The sequence below is a fragment of the Perca fluviatilis genome, chromosome 9, assembly GCF_010015445.1.
Source record: "Perca fluviatilis chromosome 9, GENO_Pfluv_1.0, whole genome shotgun sequence".
Lineage (NCBI taxonomy): Eukaryota > Metazoa > Chordata > Actinopteri > Perciformes > Percidae > Perca > Perca fluviatilis.
The window spans coordinates 21483710-21505136 of record NC_053120.1 but is presented as its reverse complement, the minus strand read 5'-3'; the positions used below and the strand labels follow the sequence as shown (position 1 = coordinate 21505136).

Below are 21427 nucleotides of genomic sequence, written 5' to 3'. Positions count from 1 at the left end.
ACTGTAAGTTTTGTATCTGTCCATGTCTGTTACACTGCCAACAATCTCTCACTTATTCCCTATTTATCTGTGTTTCTCAGTTGAATTCAATTTTAATTATTTTAGCAAGACAATACTGCCAAGATTATCCATCTATCGATCTTGTCGCTCTCCCAATACATTTACTGGAGTACTAAAATGAAAGTACAGTTTTGATCTACTCACATTTTCCTTCATTCATGTTTACTTCACTATATTTCATACTAACATATTACACTCAAGAGTGTGAATGAAACTGAAATGAAATAATGAAAATGAAAATTAAGTTATTACATTTGACTAATGTAATGAGGCTGGCCAGTGTGCTTGCTAGGGGGCTAATTGTTTAGCGGTGCAGAGGGTGCAGAAAGAGGAGGTCTATTACGGTCTTTATATTAAATTTCACGGTATAGGATATTAGTTTATTAACGTTAGTTTATTTTGTAAAATACCAGGCAGATGACCTACGGCCAGTACGCTGACACACACATGGATATACAGACACCTGACCTGGAGCCTGAGCAACTGTGAACTTTTGGTCTGTGTCTTTATGGAAACAGATCGTCTGTAGTCATTTTCCATGCCTGCACCGTGCTACCCTTCCTTGTAGGTCAGTGCAGGCCAGCTGCTCTGAACTGCCTTGACCTTTGACCGCTGTGGATTCCTACATGGCAAGAGGACACAGGCTACAGCTGCATGACTTGTAGATTTTGCTGTCTTTGCAGAAGCAACAACAAAGACACCACAAAAACTCAATTCTTTCCAATTAACTATTATTTTCATAATTGATGCAGTTTATTTTCACAATCACTTGATTAATTGCTAAGTCTATCAAATGACAGAAAATGGTCAAAAAATGCCTATTCGAATTTTCCATTTTATCTCACCAAAACCCAAAGATATTCACGTTACAAAGTTATATGACAAAGAACAGCAGCAAATTCTCACATTTGAAAAGCTGAAATCATTGAATATTTGGCATATTTACTTACTGAAAAAATTCATTATTAAAATAGTTTCTTGTAGATCCATTTTCTGTTGATGGATTAATCGACTAATTGATTGCATTATTTACAAGAGATGCACATTGTAATACCTACTTCATTTTTGAAAATCTGCCTCCCACTTTGACTTTGAAGTCTGACTACAGTATCCTTTTTTTTCCTTTATTCTTCATATTTCCCCTTGGATGAGGTGGCAGCCATTTTCCTTTTATTACTATTAATGGCAGTTAATGAGCGATGCACGGGCCGGGAGGCAACTTTAAAGGCGGCGACATGGCCACAGAAGAGTTAATTTCCTTTAGATTAAGCCCTGAAAACAGTAGGACATTTCAATATTGAGGAAAACCCCTGGGGCTTAACCTCCCTTTTTATGGCTGTCTTTCATTCAGTTTAACTTCAGTTCATCCTCTAAAGCCTCCTCTCTGTGATAGGAGACCACGCATTAACCTGGAGGAAAGAAGAGAGAGAGGAAGAAAAACAAACCAGAGCACCTCAGGGTCAAACCTCTATAATCCTTCATATATTGACATCCCCTAGGTCTGTAACAGTGGAACATCTTCGACGCTTTGTGGAGAAATAGATCAGGGAAGATGTTGAGTTCACTGCTCATTAAGTGCTGGAATGCCGATGTCTCCCTCCATGCATTTCTAAAGTTTTTTTTTCGGAGCTCAGTTTGGTTTGTGTGTTTGCCCCAGAAATTCAACCCCCACCAAGGGTCTGGCCTCTTCTTGCTTACGCTGCTCTCTCCTTCGTTTCCATATCTCTGTTTTCCGCTCCCCACTCCTCCTCCTGCTTCCTCCTCTTCTCAACATAAATTTGTTTTGCTTTCCCTCCCACTGATCCCCTGTTCTTTTCCCATTGTCCTGTCTTCCCTTCTCCTAACCACCATTCCTTTCACTCTCTATACACTTTCTCTCTAAAACCTTACGTTTCAGTTTCTGTGAATCTCCCAAAGAAGCCACATCTCATATCTTTTCTCCCCTTCCTGATCCTGTTTTATTTTTATCTTCCATCTTTGTCTGACCATTAACCCTAACCTATGTAAATACCCCTTGTCTGTTTGCCCACCTGTTTGTCTGTCCCATACACATTGGTGACTGTACTGACCTGGACACATTCAAATCATATATCCAAACCTACCTCTTCGGATTAGCCTTTACCCTCTAATATTATTACATTTGACCCGCTGTTATTTGTTGGTTTTATTGTATCACTTGCTTATAAAATGCTTGTTTCTTATGTGTCGGTTTTATTGCTTCACTAGTTTTTAATGTGCTTAATGTACTGGTTTTATTGTAAAGTGTCTTTAAGTACTTTGAAAAGTGCTATACAGTATATAAATTAAATGTATTATTATTGTCATTATTATTATACAACTAAAACCCGTACATTTCTGTTGCAGTGTGTGGGCTATTTATACATAAAGGTCAGTTTACTTGTCATGGGGCGTTCCACTCAGCCTGTGAAAACTGGTCAAATGTCTTCTGTGGCTCTGGAGTCAGCTTTGCAAAGTCTGAAAAAATAACTCTGATGATGTCATCAGAGTTATCTTGAGTTAGGCTTGTGACTTCTAATGTTTTGCCGCTTTTCCACAGCATGGTACCGCACGGCTCTACTCTACTCAACTCCACTCGCTCTTTTTGGTTTTCCATTAGCAAAAGTTGTGGATAGTACCCAGTACTTGTTTTAGTACCACCTCAGTTGAGGTTCCAAGCGAGCTAAGGCGATACAAGAAGGTGAAGTTAAAACACTGCAGATTACTGATTGGTCAGAGAGAACCGCCACTAACGTGAAACAGGAATTTCTGCACAAACCCGCCATTTTTAAATAGCTAAACTACCGTCAATAGCAATCACAATGTTTCTAATTCACTCACCCCAGATAGGAAAAAATGTCAGCCTGCGAAACTACGGCATACACTACGGCATACAATTGACAAAGTGCAGACATCATTGCTGTTGAAAGGATCTAGCGGCTGTATCGTTGAAGATTATGTCACTGCAGTTTTGCGCGATGTTGCTGCAGAGATCAGCTGATAATCCTGCCTAAACTGAGGAGTTACTATCTGCTGTAGAAAAAAAATAGAGAAAAGTATTGGTACTGCTACCAAAAGTGAGTTGAGTCTCATTTCCACTATGCTGTGGAAATAAGGCAAATGACAGACAACCTGTTATAAATGGGAAAATAAAGTTTGAAAGATGATTTAACAGACTGTTGAGTTGCATTATAGGATGCATACTAAAAGTCTGAATATCTCTTTAAGAATGTCTTCTTTAAATCTGTCACTCAACTATATGGAAGTACAACACAAAATCCCTGGTGCATCCTTTTAAAGGCTCGATAAGTTGTTGTCCCACTTTACTAGTCCTTGGTCGTCTTAAAAACACACTGGCTAATCTAGCGTTACTTTAAACAGTCATAAATTATGCCCTGGGTTCAGAAATTGTTTAGACTAAAGACGTGATTCTTATGGCAAATTACTTTACCATGAGCATCTGGATCAGGCTTTATCCCAATTTACCAAGTTGTGGTCCCTCAATTCTCAGTCATGCCATCGGCAAATGAAAACAACTAACCACCAACACAGATGACCTCAGATATACCCATTATTATATGCTTTGAAAGGTCACTAAGGATATCATTAGTACCACCACATAGTTGGAATCCCTTCAGCTTGTTAAACAGCTTTATGCAGCTTCTTGGGGTATTTCACTTGAGTGCACACACACTGACTCACGCACACTTCCTTATAGTATATCTGGATTTTGGTTTTGGGATTTATGCAAGTTGGGACTTTTAAATAAACTGAGTTAAAAGTAGGTGTGTAATTATTCACGGAAGATAAAACCTGAAGTGTTCTTCGCATTAGTTTGTAAGTCAGCTGCAGACCTCAGTCCTGCTGCATGTTTTGTGTGTGTATGTGTGTGTGTGCGTGTGTGTGTGTGCGTGCGTGTGTGTGTGTGTGTGTGTGTGAGGCCAGTCATCTCTAGATGTGGTTTAGCCATCTCCTCAGAGGAAATATTTGTGGCTAACCTGTCAGGCTAATCAAGTGCTCCATAAGCTGTGATGACTCTTACATCTGTCAGACAGGGTCAAAGTTCACTGCAGGCTCTCCACCAGTAAGAATCCAAACTGAGTGAGAGGGGCGGGCAGCAATGGGGAGCAGCAGGATATTTGCCAGAGGGAACAGGACAGCCAGGCATGGAATTTGGCAGATAGGATGTCTTTATACATCCTGTCCTTGCAAGTTTAAATTCAGCCTTGAATAAAAACAAAATGCTGCTCCTCCTTGTAGGTCCCTCGCATTTCCTTCCCTTCCTCCCGTCTCTGAAAATATGTCCATCCATCACTCGAGGAGGCTTTGTATCAAAGTTTGTTTTGTTTACTTTAAAATCCTAGATCTAACTGTGTGTATTTGTTTAGGGGTTTCACTAAAATATGTTTGGGAGGTATGGGTGAGTAGTGAGTTTGTTTGTTCTTTTTTTTTTTGTCTCTGTCAGGCCTAATGTGTGTGGCTCTCGCTTCCATTCATACTGCTGTCCGGGCTGGAAGACTCTGCCGGGAGGGAACCAGTGTATTGTTCGTAAGTTCCTCTACCCTTAAATCCTCTTTAATATGATCCCACAAAGCCGAGTGGAGAATATAACAAAACTCCTCTCCTCTCCTCTCCTCTCCTCTCCTCTCCTCTCCTCTCCTCTCCTCTTCCTCTCCCTTTCCCTCTTCCTATCCAGCAATTTGCAGGAATTCATGTGGCGATGGCTTCTGTTCCAGACCCAACATGTGTACCTGTTCAAGTGGCCAGCTCTCTCCTAGCTGTGGGGCAGGAGGAGGAGGTCAGTAACAGTGCCACTCATCACACACTCATACAGTAACTGAAGCTTCATCAAACAAACCCCATCATAAGGAGATAACATCAATATAACATTACATTAATCTGACAGTTTTATCTAAAGCAACTTACATCTCTTTCCCTACCACATACACATATAAAAAAAAAAACCCTACAGGAGCTGAAACTTGAAACTGAAAGTTGATCGACAGCAGCTATTTAGATTATTGATTTTTTGTTCAATTAATTTTTTAAGCAAAACGGGTTCCAGCTTCTAAAATTGTATTTGCTGCTTTTCTGTATTTTCTGTGATTGTAAACTTCTTATTCTCTAGTTTGTGAGTCTTAGTTGGATAAAACAAGACACATGATGATAATAGGGATGCTTGGGAAATATACTTACTGGCCGAGCATTAAATGAGAAGATCAATACCAATATTGTATCTTTTAAGTTACAGTTTTTCTTGATTGCTTTGATGCAGCAGTCAACTCAAACTCCACATTTTCAAAACAATTAACACACAGCCCGAAACAGTGGCACTCATGGTCAAAATGACACATTTTGTTTGCAAAAGGTTCTAACCGTGCCAAAACATTTAAAATATGCAACAAAAGCAAATTTTGCCTTCAAACAACACAACTTGCAAATAAGTGTATGACCATTACACAGTGGACAGCAAAATACAAAATACAGCACTCAATGCGAATCAGTGAACCATTGCTTGTCATTGTAGCCTATTACTGTATGTAGCTTTCATGCCAGTGCCATTTGTTGTCAAATTTGCCTTTTTGCAAAGAATTGGATCCAGAATCAGAAATGCTTTGATGCAAATTGTATTGATTCCATTGATTCTTATTTAGAAACTGTGGCTGGAAACTGAAATACTGTAAATATTACACAAAATACATGTAAACCAACATAAAATCTATTAGAGTATAAGAAATTAAGAAAATAAAAATAAAATCTATTACAGTAAAGTATAAACATCTATTACTGTAGAGTATAAGAAATAGCCACTATTGATACTCAGTCTCTTCTGTCTTGACGATGGGGCCACATGGACTAACCCTGCAGACTGATCTATGGGGCCACATGGTCTAACCCTGCAGACTGATCTATGGGGCCATATGGTCTAACCCTGCAGAATGATCTATGGGACCACATGGTCTAACCCTGCAGACTGATCTATGGGGCCACATGGGCTAACCCTGCACTCTGATCTATGGGGCCACATGGTCTAACCCTGCAGACTGATCTATGGGGCCACATGGTCTAACCCTGCAGACTGATCTATGGGCCACATGGCCTAACCCTGCAGACTGATCTATGGGGCCACATGGCCTAACCCTGCACACTGATCTATGGGCCACATGGTCTAACCCTGCAGACTGATCTATGGGGCCACATGGCCTAACCCTGCACACTGATCTATGGGCCACATGGCCTAACCCTGCAGACTGATCTATGGGGCCACATGGTCTAACCTTGCAGACTGATTGCTAATTGAAGATTTGTGTGAAGGAGTGTCAAAAAGGTGCATCAGTGATTTCATACTGATGTAGGTAGTTTCTAATAGTTAGGAACAGATGCTTTCTGTTTGGTTACCATAGCTAAAACAATGGAGTTTGGACTGCTTGAATGACATCCGTGTTAACTGTTCTGCAAAAGGATGGGGAAAATGTGTCAATCCAATGAGAAAGGGTTAACAGATTTGCAAGAGGTGTCTTCTGCTCTGCTGAGACAGTGATGATGAAAAACTGAGTGGATCCCAGTTTCTTTAATTAGGTCAAAGCAATCAAGAAAAACTGTAAATATTGGGCTACAGCCAGCAGCCTGTTAGCTTAGGTTAGCATAAAGACTGAAAACAGCAAGCCTTGTTCGGTACAGAGATAACAAAGGTACCTACCCTACCACCACCTCAAAATACCTGGGAGCAGTAACTTCCTGGAGTCTCCACTTGTTGCCTGGCAACTGCTCCCTGCCAAGAAATAGTCCAGCAGATAACCCCTTCGGTCAAAATGACACATTTTGTTTGCAAAAGGTTCTAACCGTGCCAAAACATTTAAAATTGTTAACTGTTCTGCAAAAGGATGGGGAAAATGTGTCAATCCAGTGAGAAAGGGTTAACAGATTTGCAAGAGGTGTCTTCTGCTCTGCTGAGACAGTGATGATGAAAAACTGAGTGGATCCCAGTTTCTTTAATTAGGTCAAAGCAATCAAGAAAAACTGTAAATATTGGGCTACAGCCAGCAGCCTGTTAGCTTAGGTTAGCATAAAGACTGAAAACAGCAAGCCTTGTTCGGTACAGAGATAACAAAGGTACCTACCCTACCACCACCTCAAAATACCTGGGAGCAGTAACTTCCTGGAGTCTCCACTTGTTGCCTGGCAACTGCTCCCTGCCAAGAAATAGTCCAGCAGATAACCCCTTCGGTCAAAATGACACATTTTGTTTGCAAAAGGTTCTAACCGTGCCAAAACATTTAAAATATGCAACAAAAGCAAATTTTGCCTTCAAACAACACAACTTGCAAATAAGTGTATGACCATTACACAGTGGACAGCAAAATACAAAATACAGCACTCAATGCGAATCAGTGAACCATTGCTTGTCATTGTAGCTATTACTGTATGTAGCTTTCATGCCAGTCCATTTGTTGTCAAATTTGCCTTTTGCAAAGAATTGATCCAAATCAATGTTTGATGCAAATTGTATTGATTCCATTGATTCTTATTTAGAAACTGTGGCTGGAAACTGAAATACTGTAAATATTACACAAAATACATGTAAATAGTCCAGCAGATAACCCCTTCGATCAAAATGACACATTTTGTTTGCAAAAGGTTCTAACCGTGCCAAAACATTTAAAATATGCAACAAAAGCAAATTTTGCCTTCAAACAACACAACTTGCAAATAAGTGTATGACCATTACACAGTGGACAGCAAATTTGGAATTATGGTTTTTGCACTTGTACAGATTACTGTATTTGTGAACAGCTGTTCACTTTCACTTTAGCCTATTAGTTAGGCCATGATGTTATCTGTTCTGACTTAAAGTGTGAACGCATTTGGGAATTTGGCATTACATATCCATTGTTTTGGTCTTGGTTGAGCTTGTTTGTAAAAGATGTTCAAGCATTTTAAATTTGTGTTAACTGTATGCAATTTGTGTCAAAGCAACAATAAATGTGTTAATTGTATAGGCTACACAGACAGATGTTGTGCTAACTGTGTTAAGAGTTTAGGAAAGTTTAGGAAAGTTAGGAAAAAAATTGTCATAGCAATTGTAAAAAACTGTAAATAAACGGGATGTAGTGTGTTAGTTGGTGAGTTTTAGAGGGGGTGATAGGAAGATTTAGTTACCAGAGCCAAGTTAGCTGTTTCAACCTGTTTCCAGTCTTTGTGCTAAGCTAAGCTAACCAGCTGCTGGCTGTAGCTTTATTTTAAACAGACAGATATGAGAGTGGTATTGATCTAAATCCCCCACCCCCAAAAGAAGAAAAATAGCACTTTAAAAGAGTGCATCAGGTGCTTTTAAAGTGCTATTTTTAGTGTTATTTGTTAAGTTCAGACGAATAATACAAAACACTAGACTCCTTTTTCCATCAATGTAAGCCCACTTTTTCTGACTGAAAACCCAACTGAAGCAGCAGAATTGCATAGTGGTTAAAGAGGCCTTCCTTCAACTGCATTCCCAGATTGGTCTATTGGTATATAATTGGCATATAAGGTTATATTGGCATATAACCTTATCCGATTTCTTACTGTACACAAGAATTTGTCAGAATAATCCAGTAGATCATTATTGTAATGGTAAGTGTAACAATAGTAGATTCCCATTATTCTTCTAAATGACCTTAAGCCTGACTTCACTTTACTGTGTGATCCTGCTCAGTGGAACTACTGATGAAATGATATTGCATGTTATACTGAGCAGTTTTAGTTCCTACTCATCCAATTGCTCGGCTATTTTCCAAATGTGATGGTTCCACCCTGCTCTCATGGGAGCCAGAATAGTACTGTAGCCAGTGTAATATTAGTGTATAGAGTCCCAGGCCTGCTACACAGCCTGCAGGTCACAGGGTTTGTCAGGATTAAAGTAGTCTGGCCGCCCCAGCTCAGTCTGCTGGGCTTCGTTACAGACCACTCAGGATGTGTGTGTGTTTGTGTGTGTGTGTGTGTATTTGGAGTGGATTGGAGCGAGGTGTTTTACTGCACATGCAGAGTGTGTGAAATCACGTTTGTCGTAGTGAGATTAGTGCACTGTGTGCAGGGTTTAAATATGAAGTTAATATGTGCCGAAAATGCAGAAAACATTGTTGTTAAGCACCAGTTTGGGAGCATGCAAAGTATGTGTCGATGTGTGTATTAAGTAGCGTGCAGTGTGTTCAGCTTCACTGCTTTAGTCTGCCAAAGTCGGCTTGTCAGTCACGCCTGGTCCCTGCCAGCCCCTTTACACATGCTCACATTCCATTAAGCCCGCTAACACACACATTTTCACTCGCACAACTGCACACACTGACAGATATACAGATACTTGTACTCTTATACTAACAGACAGACAGAAAAACTCACTCACACACACAAACTAACACAGTGAGCATCAGTTGGCTGTGACCCAGAGGTGTAAAACAGGATCTGTTCCAGCCATAATCAAGGACGACGACCCTTACATAGGAAGGGCATGGAGGGTGGGGTGGAGGAAAAACAGCCCCTGACCTATATGGCAGGAAAGATACAGATCTCCTGCAGAGTCAGTGCTTTGGCAAGAGCTATGAAGTCATGCTCCTTAAGGGCAGGAATGGCGCTAGAAAGTGAAGTGATAAATTAGAGTGAGAGCTTAGGAGAGCTGGACCGAACTGATCGTCACACTCTGTGATTCTCAGCTTTCCTCAGCGGGGATTTATGGGGGCTTTTCTACAGGTTTACAGGCAGTGGAGGGGCAGGAAAGGAAGCTACCGAGATACTGTATGATCTAAATAATCAGAGACAGCTTTATTGTTCTATGATTAGTATATGAGAAATGTGTTTAAGTGCACTGTTAAGAGTGTGTGTCACTGCGAAAGCTCTTCCTCTGGCTTCTTTGGCAGCTTTGATGAGGGTCAGAGGTCAAACAACTTTATGGCCTGAGATAAACACACACCCATCAGTGATTGCTGAATGCTGTGGAATGACCCGAGGAGATCACCTTATTTTGGTAAAAGTTAGGTGTCTCTTCTAAAAATGATTGGTCTCAAGCAGAAGATTTAATCCTATGAAAAGTTCATTTCCTCTCTGTCCTGCATGTAACTACTCCCAAATTCTACTGTGTCTAAATCTTTGTCACATTTGGGTGAGGTGTTTCCAAATGTCTTTGCTCCATTGATTTTTAGTAATAAAGCTTTGTTTTGATTTGAATTCCCACAGAGCAAAACTCACTGTTTTTAATAAATTATTAAGTTGAGGCTTTAGGCTCCTCATCATAGATCTTGTCTTACCAAACGTGCTGACTCCCAAATTTAGCTTTTGGAGAGAGTCCACCATTTAACAGGATAATTCAGTGCAGTTGGAAACAGATTGCAGTGCTATGGAGATCTGTTTGGAAACACCAATTTCCTCTGCCTAATTATACAGCCTGATTCTAGCACCCTGGTCCGCTGGGTTATAGATAGCATCTTTATGTCTTGCATCTTGCCTGTGGAATGCAGAGGTTTAAATAAATCAGCAACACATTTGTGATTTCATACATGTAATCCACGTGTCTGTGATTATTGTTGTGTCTACACAGATGGTTGTCTATGAGTTCTTTTATGGCTCTTCCTGGAATATTTGCTGTTTGCCAATGAACAATACAGGCATGTGTTTCTGTGGATAGCCAGGCAGACCTTTACAAACTTTACACATTTCTCAGTAAAAACGCGAAGCCAAAGGCGGCTTTGTAACTGCAAAAATCATATTTACTGATTACCTGGAGTTACATGTCAGTTCCCAGACAACAAGGGTTCACGCTGTAAGTCACCCTTGTTATAGTAATAAACACATTGACAGATTAGGGCAGAGCAGCTGTGCTGAGGATCGTACAGGGTCATCTTTATAACCTTGTCCTCCTATAACCATAATTACGAAATCATTACCACGGACGTTCTTGCCCTAATGCTGAGAAACAGCTGTCTTTAGACTGACAGGCTTCCATCAGCTATTAACTAGGAGCACCAGTGAGTCCTGGGAATGCAGAGAGAGGTCTTTTGAACTTTACTTCAATGTAGTCCGTCTTGACCGCAAGAGTCTAATTTAAGTTTAAGTTGGAGGGCTGTGAGTTTCCTGGAATGGAAAGAAATCTTTGTATTTGACTCTCAACCTGCTTCAACGGCATCCCATGCAACTTTCTGTTTCACTACATCGCCCATCCATGCCGAAACTAAGGCTGACTTGTCACTGGTCCCCGGGGTGTCTGTAAACCAGGACAAAACACAGCTATAAAGCTCCTCAGTTTTCCATCAGACACACATGCACCCGTAGCACACACTGGCACACTCAACACACAAGCCTGGACTTCCTGTGTTTCGCAGCCTCTCGTAAAAAACACCCAGATGTGAGCAGCTCAACGACGACACTACCAGAGTACAGAGGTGCATTGTGGTGCTGCAAAGCTACACCCAACTCCTGTCTGGAAGACACACACAAAACGCACGCACACACACACACACACACACACACACACACACACACACACACACACACACACACACACACACACACACACACACACACACACACATACATATCCCCCTACCCTGTTGCTCTACATGTGCAGCTTTCCATGCACGGGTCATTGGAGCAATCTCCACCTGCGGGGATGAAGTGCCATGAGGAGGGGGAGCAAGAGGCGAGGTTAACCAGTGAGATCATCTCCTTCTGTCTCCAAACATGCTTGTTTGCTTGCTCCTCCTCCTCCTCCTCCTCCTCCCATCTACTTCCCATTGCAGAAAAAACACATGACACCTGGCACACATGGTACCTCCGATGTCTTTCCAGCACCTGTCCCATCATCCCTTGTTCCTGAGGGCAGAGAGTTCAGTGGCTATAAGACTCTTACTGCAACGTCACCCACCCCACCAGCCCCCAGCCAAAATGTGCTTGACCTATTTAGAAACACTGTTTTGGGGTTAGAAAAATGGAAGGGTTTACTCAAGTTGCCCCCGGCGCTGGAACTGGTCTTCTCCATAGTGTGCCCTCCATCGCCGGGTAAGAGGAATGAGAAGAAGAGAGAGAAAGAGAGACAGTACACTAGTACTCTGACCTATAAACCCATCCTGCCCCACAGTCCCAAACTATTTGCTTTCATTTATCACCATATGTTGCCATGAGACAATCCAGACAAAAAGTTGTTTCTGCCAAATCTGTACGTAGAGTCTGCCAAGTGTTGCACATGAGAAAGTTAACTGGAATTTCTTCTAGACTTCAGATGCATTAAATATATTGAGGGAATGAAAGCTCTCTTTCAGTGAATTACACCTCTGCCTTGCATTCACTGAAAATACACAGATCCACATCCAAGATTTGTGCTATTGTGCTTTGACTCATGTAACTGAAGTCTGCCCTGTGTAATATGCCAGTAAGACAGGCGTGGGTGATCACAATGAAAAGCTACATAAGAGAATATTCACTCATCATGACTCACACAAGTCAGTTTTAGTTTGTTTGGGTACAGTCAGAATAAGTGGGTGGATTACAGTGGCTGAAATGCCTCCTGTTGGCAAGTTTGCAAACTCAGAAAGTCTCATTAGACAACCTCAGCTACGAGGAAGCTCAGTCATTTCCCCTGCTGCACAGCGCTGCATGCCAGAAATGTTAAAGAGAGAAAGAGACATAAACAGACAGATGGAAGAGAGAGAGAGAGAGAGAGAGAGAGAGAGAGAGAGAGAGAGGAAATTAATGTTGAACTTGCGATTAGGATATAGACAGAAAAGTATGAACGGCCCTAAGGGAATAGTTGAGGAAGGAAGAAAAATGAAGGCACAGGGATACTAAAAGACAATAAAATATCCTCTTGAGCCAGGATGAAAGATAAAGGACAATGTGAGGAAACATTAAGAGAATACAGTTCTCTAGCATGCAGCACTGTAGGTGTCCTCTCTCCTCTTGTTTTCGGTAAATGGCTGGCTCAGCAGAAAGCTGCCTGTCTGCCAGGAAGACCAATTAGTTTCCCTTATGAAAGCCGCTGCTACGTGTTTGAGACTGTCAGATTGGCCCTCTCACAGTCTGGTGTAGCAGTCTGCCAGCCAGGAGGCTCCTGCTTCACATCATAATACCTGTACTGGTTGGTTTTACCCACTATTCAAAGTTTCTCCCTTTCTTTCTCTTACATTCACTCCTCTGTGCATCCTGTTTTTTTTTTTTTTTTGCCATTGCGCCGTACTTCTCTTCCCCCCTCATCCAGTTTCCCTCTCCTCTCAGCAAATTCCTGACTGACTGACTGAATGACTGACTGACTGTAGCATACAGCTGGCTCGACTTATTGCCTAACCCCAATCTGCTTGATTGAACTTTGGTTTTGTAGCCTGGGGGCCTTTGAGCCTTGTCTGTTCATCTAAAGCTGCCAAAGAAACATCGGTGTTGGGCAAACCCAGCTGAAGTACAATACAACCTCTTAATGTGTCAAAGTGACCATTGGTTATTCAACTCACTTTAGAAAGAACACCTAATGCAGTTTTTAATTGGGTATTAATATATTGAATCAAGCCACTCGATTGATTAATTCTCCCATTGCATTTCTGTCGAGGTTTGGTTGATAATACCAGTAAAAGCTTTTAAATAAAACTTTTTTAATGAAGTCACTGACTCAAATCACATGTTCAAAGTTCCTGTTCTTGTTTATTTTGCGGTAATGTTGCAGCTTGTGTTATTGGATGTGAAGGCCTGCTCAGTTTTGAAGTGTATCTGTTCACACTTGTCTTTCTTTGTGCCCTTCCCACTCATCATCCCACCCCATCGCCCCCCTCTCTCTCTTTCCTCTCTCCTACAGTTCAGTCCTGTAACGTCAGGTGTATGAATGGCGGCAGCTGTGCAGAGGACTCGTGCTCCTGCACGAAGGGCTACACAGGCAACCACTGTGGACAGCGTGAGTGAAATTTGCGACACACCTGGGTGTCAATGTGTGGGTCACCTGCTAGAGTATATAGTTAAAAGGACCAAATGTCTTCCGAAAGATACACAAGGTGATGGAAATTATGCGACTTGTCCTCTCTTTGAAGAACTTACTATTCAGACATATACATATTTCACTCTTTATATTTGGAACTCATAAGTATGCAGCAGCTGCACAAACATTTTGGTTTAGGACTTTTTAAGACCATTGGTCCAGCCTTTACTTGCAGCATGACCAATCAGAAACCCAGTACACTGTATACTTAGGACTTTGAGTTAAATTGCCAAATGCATGGTCAAACAAATAAGTTGTACTGTAGTTGTTTACAGTAATGCTTGCATTAAAGTTTATTTTTTGGGTTAGGGAAAAGTTTAAAGTAAGGAATGAAGTGAAGAGAGTCAGTGTTACTGGATCAAGAATTGAGGTCATCAATAAAAATCCTCCCATATATTTGTTATACAAATATACAATATAGTATGTGTTTATGTGTAACAGTTAAGGGTGATGTCATATAAAGAAAAAAACTGTGTTTGTGTGTCTGTGAGAGAGAGAGTGTGCTATATATGTAATTCTGTTTTCCTCTGTCTCCTGTAGCTGTGTGTGAGAATGGCTGCCAGAATGGGGGGCGCTGCATTGGGCCCAACAGATGTGCCTGTGTCTACGGTTTCACTGGCCCGCAGTGCGAGAGAGGTGAGTGCTCATCCTCATTTTTATGTTGATACAGTTACGATTCTCCTCTGTCAGCTCAGTTTGTATAGATAAGACAGAGGCCTGCTGGTACTAGTCCTTGCTTGGTATTTTAGTGGGAAAACCAAAGGGTGCTAGCCTGGGAAAGCCCTGATGAACTTCCGGCAAATTTGAGATTTGCTCTGCAAGTCAGTCTGACCAAATCGAGGCACCAATCACAACCATTGAGGCGGGCTTTACACAATGACGATAGAGCAGCGACGGCAAGCAGCTTTTTGTTTACATTCAACATGACGGCCACTGAAGTGCAGCAACCCGTTGATGCCGCTGTCGCTGCTATGTCACCCGGATCGTTGGTCTGATTGGTTGAAGGACTGTCCAATTGCGCCAAGAGGCATTTGAGCGGCGTCCGTTGGAGACGCCCCTTTGGAAATGAGCTGTGAATGACGCTTGCCAAGAACCACTCTCAGTTACAACTGAGAAGGGTGCTGGAACAGTGTACAGGGAAAGTGAATTTAGTTTGTTTACAACCTGGGTCTTGTTTTACTAGTTTTGGTATTACTGTAATTCCTCATATGAGTTAAAACAATGTTATACTCACCATCTTCATTGCTGAGATCTGATAATGTGGTGACAACTGAAAGGGCAACCTAGCTTCAATAATCCCTACACACACACACACACACACACACACACACACACACACACACACACACACACACACACACACACACACACACACACACACACACACACACACATACACACACTCTAATGATAAGGAAGATATCGGACCAGGAAGGCTTTGATGTGGCCATGCAGTCATGAGTGTTGCTCCTATCAGTCCAGACATACTCTGTTCGTTCATTACTTCCTTACTCCAGCTCCTCTAACGTGGATGACTTCATACAGTTAGCTCAGACAGACAGTGGGTGTTGGTCTCCTGAGCTTTGAACAGAAGCCTGAGGTATGTGTGTGGTGGGAAGTGATGGCGGGGTGTTGGAAAGAGGTGTTACAGTGCCATGGCAGATGGAAAAAATACCTGAATTGATGGCTGCGCTTAATTTCTGTTCACCTCAGTTCACCTTTTCAGTGAAGGAGAGAAACCTTTAGATATTTAGATACACACCTTCAGATATTCTCTGTCACCAAATTCACCTTTCTGTGACCCTCACCTTCTACCTCCTCTGTCTTCCCCCTGCTGTTACTGACACTAAGAGAAGTTCTTGGCCAGTAATTTCACTTACCTCATTCATCTCAGCCTTTCGTCTGCATTTCTTTTTCCTACTTATAGATATCATTATTGATCCCAAAAATGGGAAATTACAGTGTTACAGCAGCAAAATATCAGTCACACAGCACAGAATATACATGAAATACTAGGATACAATATACATGAAATAACAGGTTATAATATACATACATACAATATACCGGTACTTATATGTATGTGTGTAGAATGCTTGTGTAAAAAACTGCCATAAGCACTCATCTTCTGAACTCTTCTATCCTCCCCACTTCTAATCCTAATCTTATTTTATTACTTTGTGTTCACTTGTTTCCATCCCTTTGTTTTTAACTGAGATCACCACATCAAATTCTATAACTATTCTAGCCTTCATCTTACTCTTCATCCCTTAACTTATTTCTCCATGGAACTCTGGGGTCTTGTTTTGAGCAAAAATACAACATTTTGGGGGTTGAGTTTGTTAGAGGGGAGCCTTAAAGACATCTGGCAATAGCCCCCCCCTTCCCCCGTCATCCCCACAGGACTGACAGAATAGACTTTCTTTGTAGAGCGATCGTGGACATTTCCTGATGAGGAGTGGAGCAAGGTAGTGAAGCAGAGACAGAGAGAGGGAGAGAGAGGGAGGGATGGGGGGGAGGAAGAAGGGAGGGACAGGGTGAAAATGGACTCCCCAGCTGTGTACACAAAGACTGGTGGAGGAGAGTACAAGCACTCTCCATGTTGCAGAGATGGGATACTGCTGGACCTGCAGGTAGTTACAGGGGAAACACTTCTAAATCTTTGTTTGTGTGTTTTTGCTGCCAAATTTCTGTCAGCAAGAGAGGAGTTGGGCTACATTTGTCAAATTAACAGCATTATTCATAAGAAATCATATTACTGACAGCAGACATAAAAATTATCCAAGTCACCGTGTGTTAGATATGAAAATTCAAAGTTGGACCTCAATAATTGAAAGTGCTCATATTATGCTTTTTGGCTTTTTCCCTTTCCTTTATTGTGTTATATATCTTTTTTGTGCACATTAGAGGTTTAGTGAAAAAGCCACCCCAAAGTCCACCCCAAAGGGACTTACCATCTCCAACAGAAAACACTATTCACAAACTGCTCCAAACAGCTCTATTGTAGTCCAGCCTTTACTTCCGTGACGAACGTGCGTCACTTTGTAACACACGTTCTAATGCTCGCCTAGCTGCTAGCGTGGCACGCCCTCATACTCTGCTTCTGACTGGCTAGTAGTCCTTACCTAGGTACTGTTTATGTGCGACTCCCAACAAAGATGGAATAGAAGTGAGATGCCTCACTCTGTAGCTAAAACAGAGAGCTCAACACACAGGGTGAAAAGAAGATCTGCAGCAATGTGCAATGCAAACCTATTCTGATATAACCTCTAAATACAATTATGAACCTGAAAATGAGCATAATATGAGCACTTAATAATTAATTTTAACTTAACATGTCACTGCATCTTTAGCAAATACAATAAATAGGACATTTAAACATTTGTCCTTCAGCTTGCCAGTAAACAGCTTAGCAGAATTTTTGCACACTGACCAATAAAAGATCATTCTCAAATTCAGACTAAATGTCCTCTGAGATATTCAGTTATTTTGATAAAAGTCCAGTATATGTCTTTAATATTGGGTTTGGCATAAAATGGATGGAGTGTCCCTGGTGTAACCATCAGTGTTCTTTGTTCTCTGTTGTGGTTTGAGAGTTTGTGCAACTGAGTCCATTTACTGTGTGATGTAGTGACATACTGCTGATGAACTGTGATTATGAAGGCAGTGAAAGTCAAGCAGTATAGGTGAACTTGGTGTGCGGAATGGAGTCATGGGAAACTCCTCTGTGTATGCGTGTCTGGAGTGTGTGTGCACGTGCGGATGTGTGTGTGCAGCTTGTGTGTGTGCCTGAGGCTCGCTGAATCTTGTGAGATAGAGTTAGAATTACCCATTCCTCCTTTAAACGAAAAAAGCAATTACCACCATCTCCACCATGAGTACCCTGTCAATATTCAGCATCTGTATGTGTGCGTGCAAGGTTACTTATTATAGCCATACCTGTATGTGAGTGTCAGTATCACAGAGCTGCTAGCATGGCTGTAGACTCTTAGTCTTGTATTACAGTATATGGAACATTAAGTGTGTGCATCACATACCAATATGAGCCCCATTGCATTTGTGTTAATGTATGTTTTCACATCATTTCATCTGCATGTACACTAAGAGGGAGTGGTGCTGATCTGTGTACTCAGAGCTTTGGCTCATTCAGCTATCTCTGATCCAGCACTGCTCAGTCGGACTTAGACAGGCTCTGTGGTCAGTCCCAATGATCCAGGGCTGCGGCCCAGTCCAGAGTAAATAAACCGATAATCGCAGAGGAGCAATTTTGCCCCCCAGCAGGCAGTTACGTCAAGGGCATTTTGAGGGTGCTGGAAGAGAAGGAACCTGTGCTATTTCTGCTCTAATGACTCTGAGTAAGAGTGGACAGAACATGGCTGGACAGGATGGCTGCAATGGTGGAAGGGTGGGACTCAGGGGCAGGCACAGGTCACAAAGTATTCCCAATGACAATTTAGTTTTAGTCAGCCAGTTTGGAGCCATGCTAAATGTGATTTACAGCAAGTCTATAAATTACTACACTAATACAGCATGACGTTGCCTCTTAATGTCAACCCCATATGTGTGTTTTCCATATGCAGGAATTTCTGCTGCAAGACACACAATGAACCCTATCAAGCCACAATGGAGCAAATATCAACTTAAAAACTGGCTGACAGTGTATTCAAATTCTGCAACACTAAAGTATGTTTTAATCAATGTCTGGAAATGTGTCTCACTGGGCTAACATAATGAGCCCTGTGCTTCATCCAAATACTATGTGTTATTAAATTCTCCAAATTAAATCATCATGTTATGCATTTAGTGTAATTAGGAACGTCACATTTCACAAGCAGTTTTTAGTGTCTGCTTTTCATGGGTGCACAACATTTTGATGATCCATCTCATAAACAAAAAGTGGAGGAAATTATTCACCAGTGCCCAGGCCAAACTTAGAGGTTAGAGGTTTGTTCAAATGAATACTTGAGTAGCCCCACGGGATAGCGATGAAGGTCGTCTTTGATCTGGCCTGATGAAAAATGGGCTGCTTTACTCTCTCTGCAGTTGAGAAAGCACTACAAAGAATCCCCCCCACCCTCACTGAATAAGTAACGTGTTCCATTAATGGTAGTTGTTGATGGAGCCTGGAGCCCACTTGCCCGACTGGCGGTGTCTGCATTCAATAGTGCCTGCATTATTGTTCCACTGCTGGACAGTATTGTGATGGGAAGTTTCCCAAAGCAGACAAAAATAGCTGTAGAAGTCAAAGCTGATTTTTACAATACAATGGGTAAGATATAGAAACAATGACAGAGGAACAACAATATATGCCGTCACCGTTCCAACAAGTATATGCATGAATTACAGTGAGTTACAAATGCCAGATAATTACCATTTTGTGTGGATTTTTCCATGTAGTGATGTGTGTTCTGTATAGTTACCGTCACACACAGCAGTTAGCTACAAGCTTTACTTTCAGATCTCTGTAGATTGCTGAGGGCTTATCTCTCCCATTTCCATTCTCCCACAGTTGTGTGTGTGTGTGTGTGTGTGTGTGTGTGGTGCGTGTGTGCGTGCGTGTGTGTTAAATATTTAGTCACGTTTGAGTGACTGCTTTTGGTTTGGAAGAAATTAAACGAGCAGACTCCTTGACAAATGATAAGGGATAAAGGAAAAGAGTGATTTCAAGCTTGTTGATTATGCTGCTGATAAGACCAACAGAGGCCGCTATGGTTGGCTATAATGAGCCTAAACCTCCCAAACACACAGACACACAAATGCACACACAAATAAACAAGCCCACACATCTGAATCATTTATTTATATCCACCGTACCAGCCGTGGTCACATGGACACAAACAATGTGATGTGATCAGAAATTCCACAAGACCCGCCAGACATGTGCTCAGTCTGCACGCAAACACACACACGCACATACACACACACACACACACACACACACACACACACACACACACACACACACACACACACACACACACACACACACACACACACACACACACACATAGAGGATAATTAGAAAATGGCTGTTTATCAACAGGTGAGTAACTGCATTACGTTTAGGCTCAGAGTAAATCTTCCAGCTGTATAAAGTCTAGAGAGAACATCCGGTTTGAAAACACATGCTCACACACACACACACACACACACACAAGCATGCACGCATGCATATATACTGTATACATATATCAAGATATATTTCTTCTCTTAATTCATTTGACCTCTTGTCATAGGAAAGTATGTATGAATCATAACAGCTTCATTTCCATGCGATCAACTCATATTTCAACTTTCTTATCTTCCCAGACCTCTTCTCCTGGGAGTTTTATAAATACCTCAGCAGTTATTGATGAATCTGAAATGGGATTTTTCCTCTTCTCTCGTGCCATTTCTCTTCCCCTTTCTTTTCCTTCTAGTGCTCAGGTCAATGCACCCGTCCCATCTCCCCAATCCCACAGCTGGACAGGATTGATGGGGAAATGTTTTCCCTGAAGGGTATGCGTTCCAGGCAGGATTAAATATTTTCTCACCACAGCCTTTACAGTATTTTATCTTCCTTTAACCCAACATTCATCAGAGCAAAGAGAAATAGGCTTTGATGTGTGATCACAAATATTTAACAATATTAGATTCTTATGTTGTTGGCTTCACTAAAAAAACATCATCATATGTGAAGGGTCAGAACATTGTTTGATATGACTGTCTGGGTAATCTATGTGGACTGATCTAGGTGAAAGGTTACCAGTGCTTTAAGCAACTCAGGGCGGAGTTACAACTGGCAGCGATTCCTGGAAACTTTTATTAGAAGTTCTGATGTTTATAAAGAAAAAAGAATTATACCCTTTTAAGAATGAGAAGGCTCCATTAAGTCCAACGCAAAGTGGACAAGTTCTCATTATCGGAGGAAAAAGACTTAATTCATAGTGATGTATGCTAGTTATGAATGAAACCAGAGACGTCTGGATGAGATAGAGGTTGCTGACTGATTTAGGAGTAAGGAGAGGATAGAGGATAGAAGACAGGATCTGGTGAATGTTTTTGATCTATTGAGCAATTTGAACAGTAATTAGGCAAAATTACTTCCGAATGTTGTCAGCAGGACAGAGTCAGGATGTTGGATTGCTCCCTTGTCCCAACCTGCCCGAGCCCATACTTGCACGTGTCCACTGACTTTACATTCATAACATACAGATGTGCATACCACGCATCAACATATGCGCAAGGCAAAAAACAAAAGTCTGAACACATGGAGTACACACGCTGATTGGGACAGTGTGAGATAAGCAGTATTTCTTCACAGCTTGTTATTTTGTGCTTTCAAAGAAAGCTGTGTTGCTGCTCCAGTCTTTTGTTTGGCTCGACGCTGCAGCTCAGACAGATGCTGTGTTT

The 21427-nt window shown here is 41.6% G+C and overlaps 1 protein-coding gene across 1 annotated transcript in view; it reads left to right on the top strand.

Moving 5' to 3' along the window:
- fbn2b (fibrillin 2b) overlaps positions 1–21427 on the top strand; it is a 70369-nt gene that overhangs the window by 6867 nt on the left and 42075 nt on the right. The window contains exons 3-6 of the mRNA XM_039810910.1: positions 4523–4605; positions 4754–4855; positions 13859–13954; positions 14576–14671. Of these exons, the coding sequence (XP_039666844.1) occupies positions 4523–4605; positions 4754–4855; positions 13859–13954; positions 14576–14671 (377 nt within the window). The remainder of the gene's footprint in view (positions 1–4522; positions 4606–4753; positions 4856–13858; positions 13955–14575; positions 14672–21427) is intronic.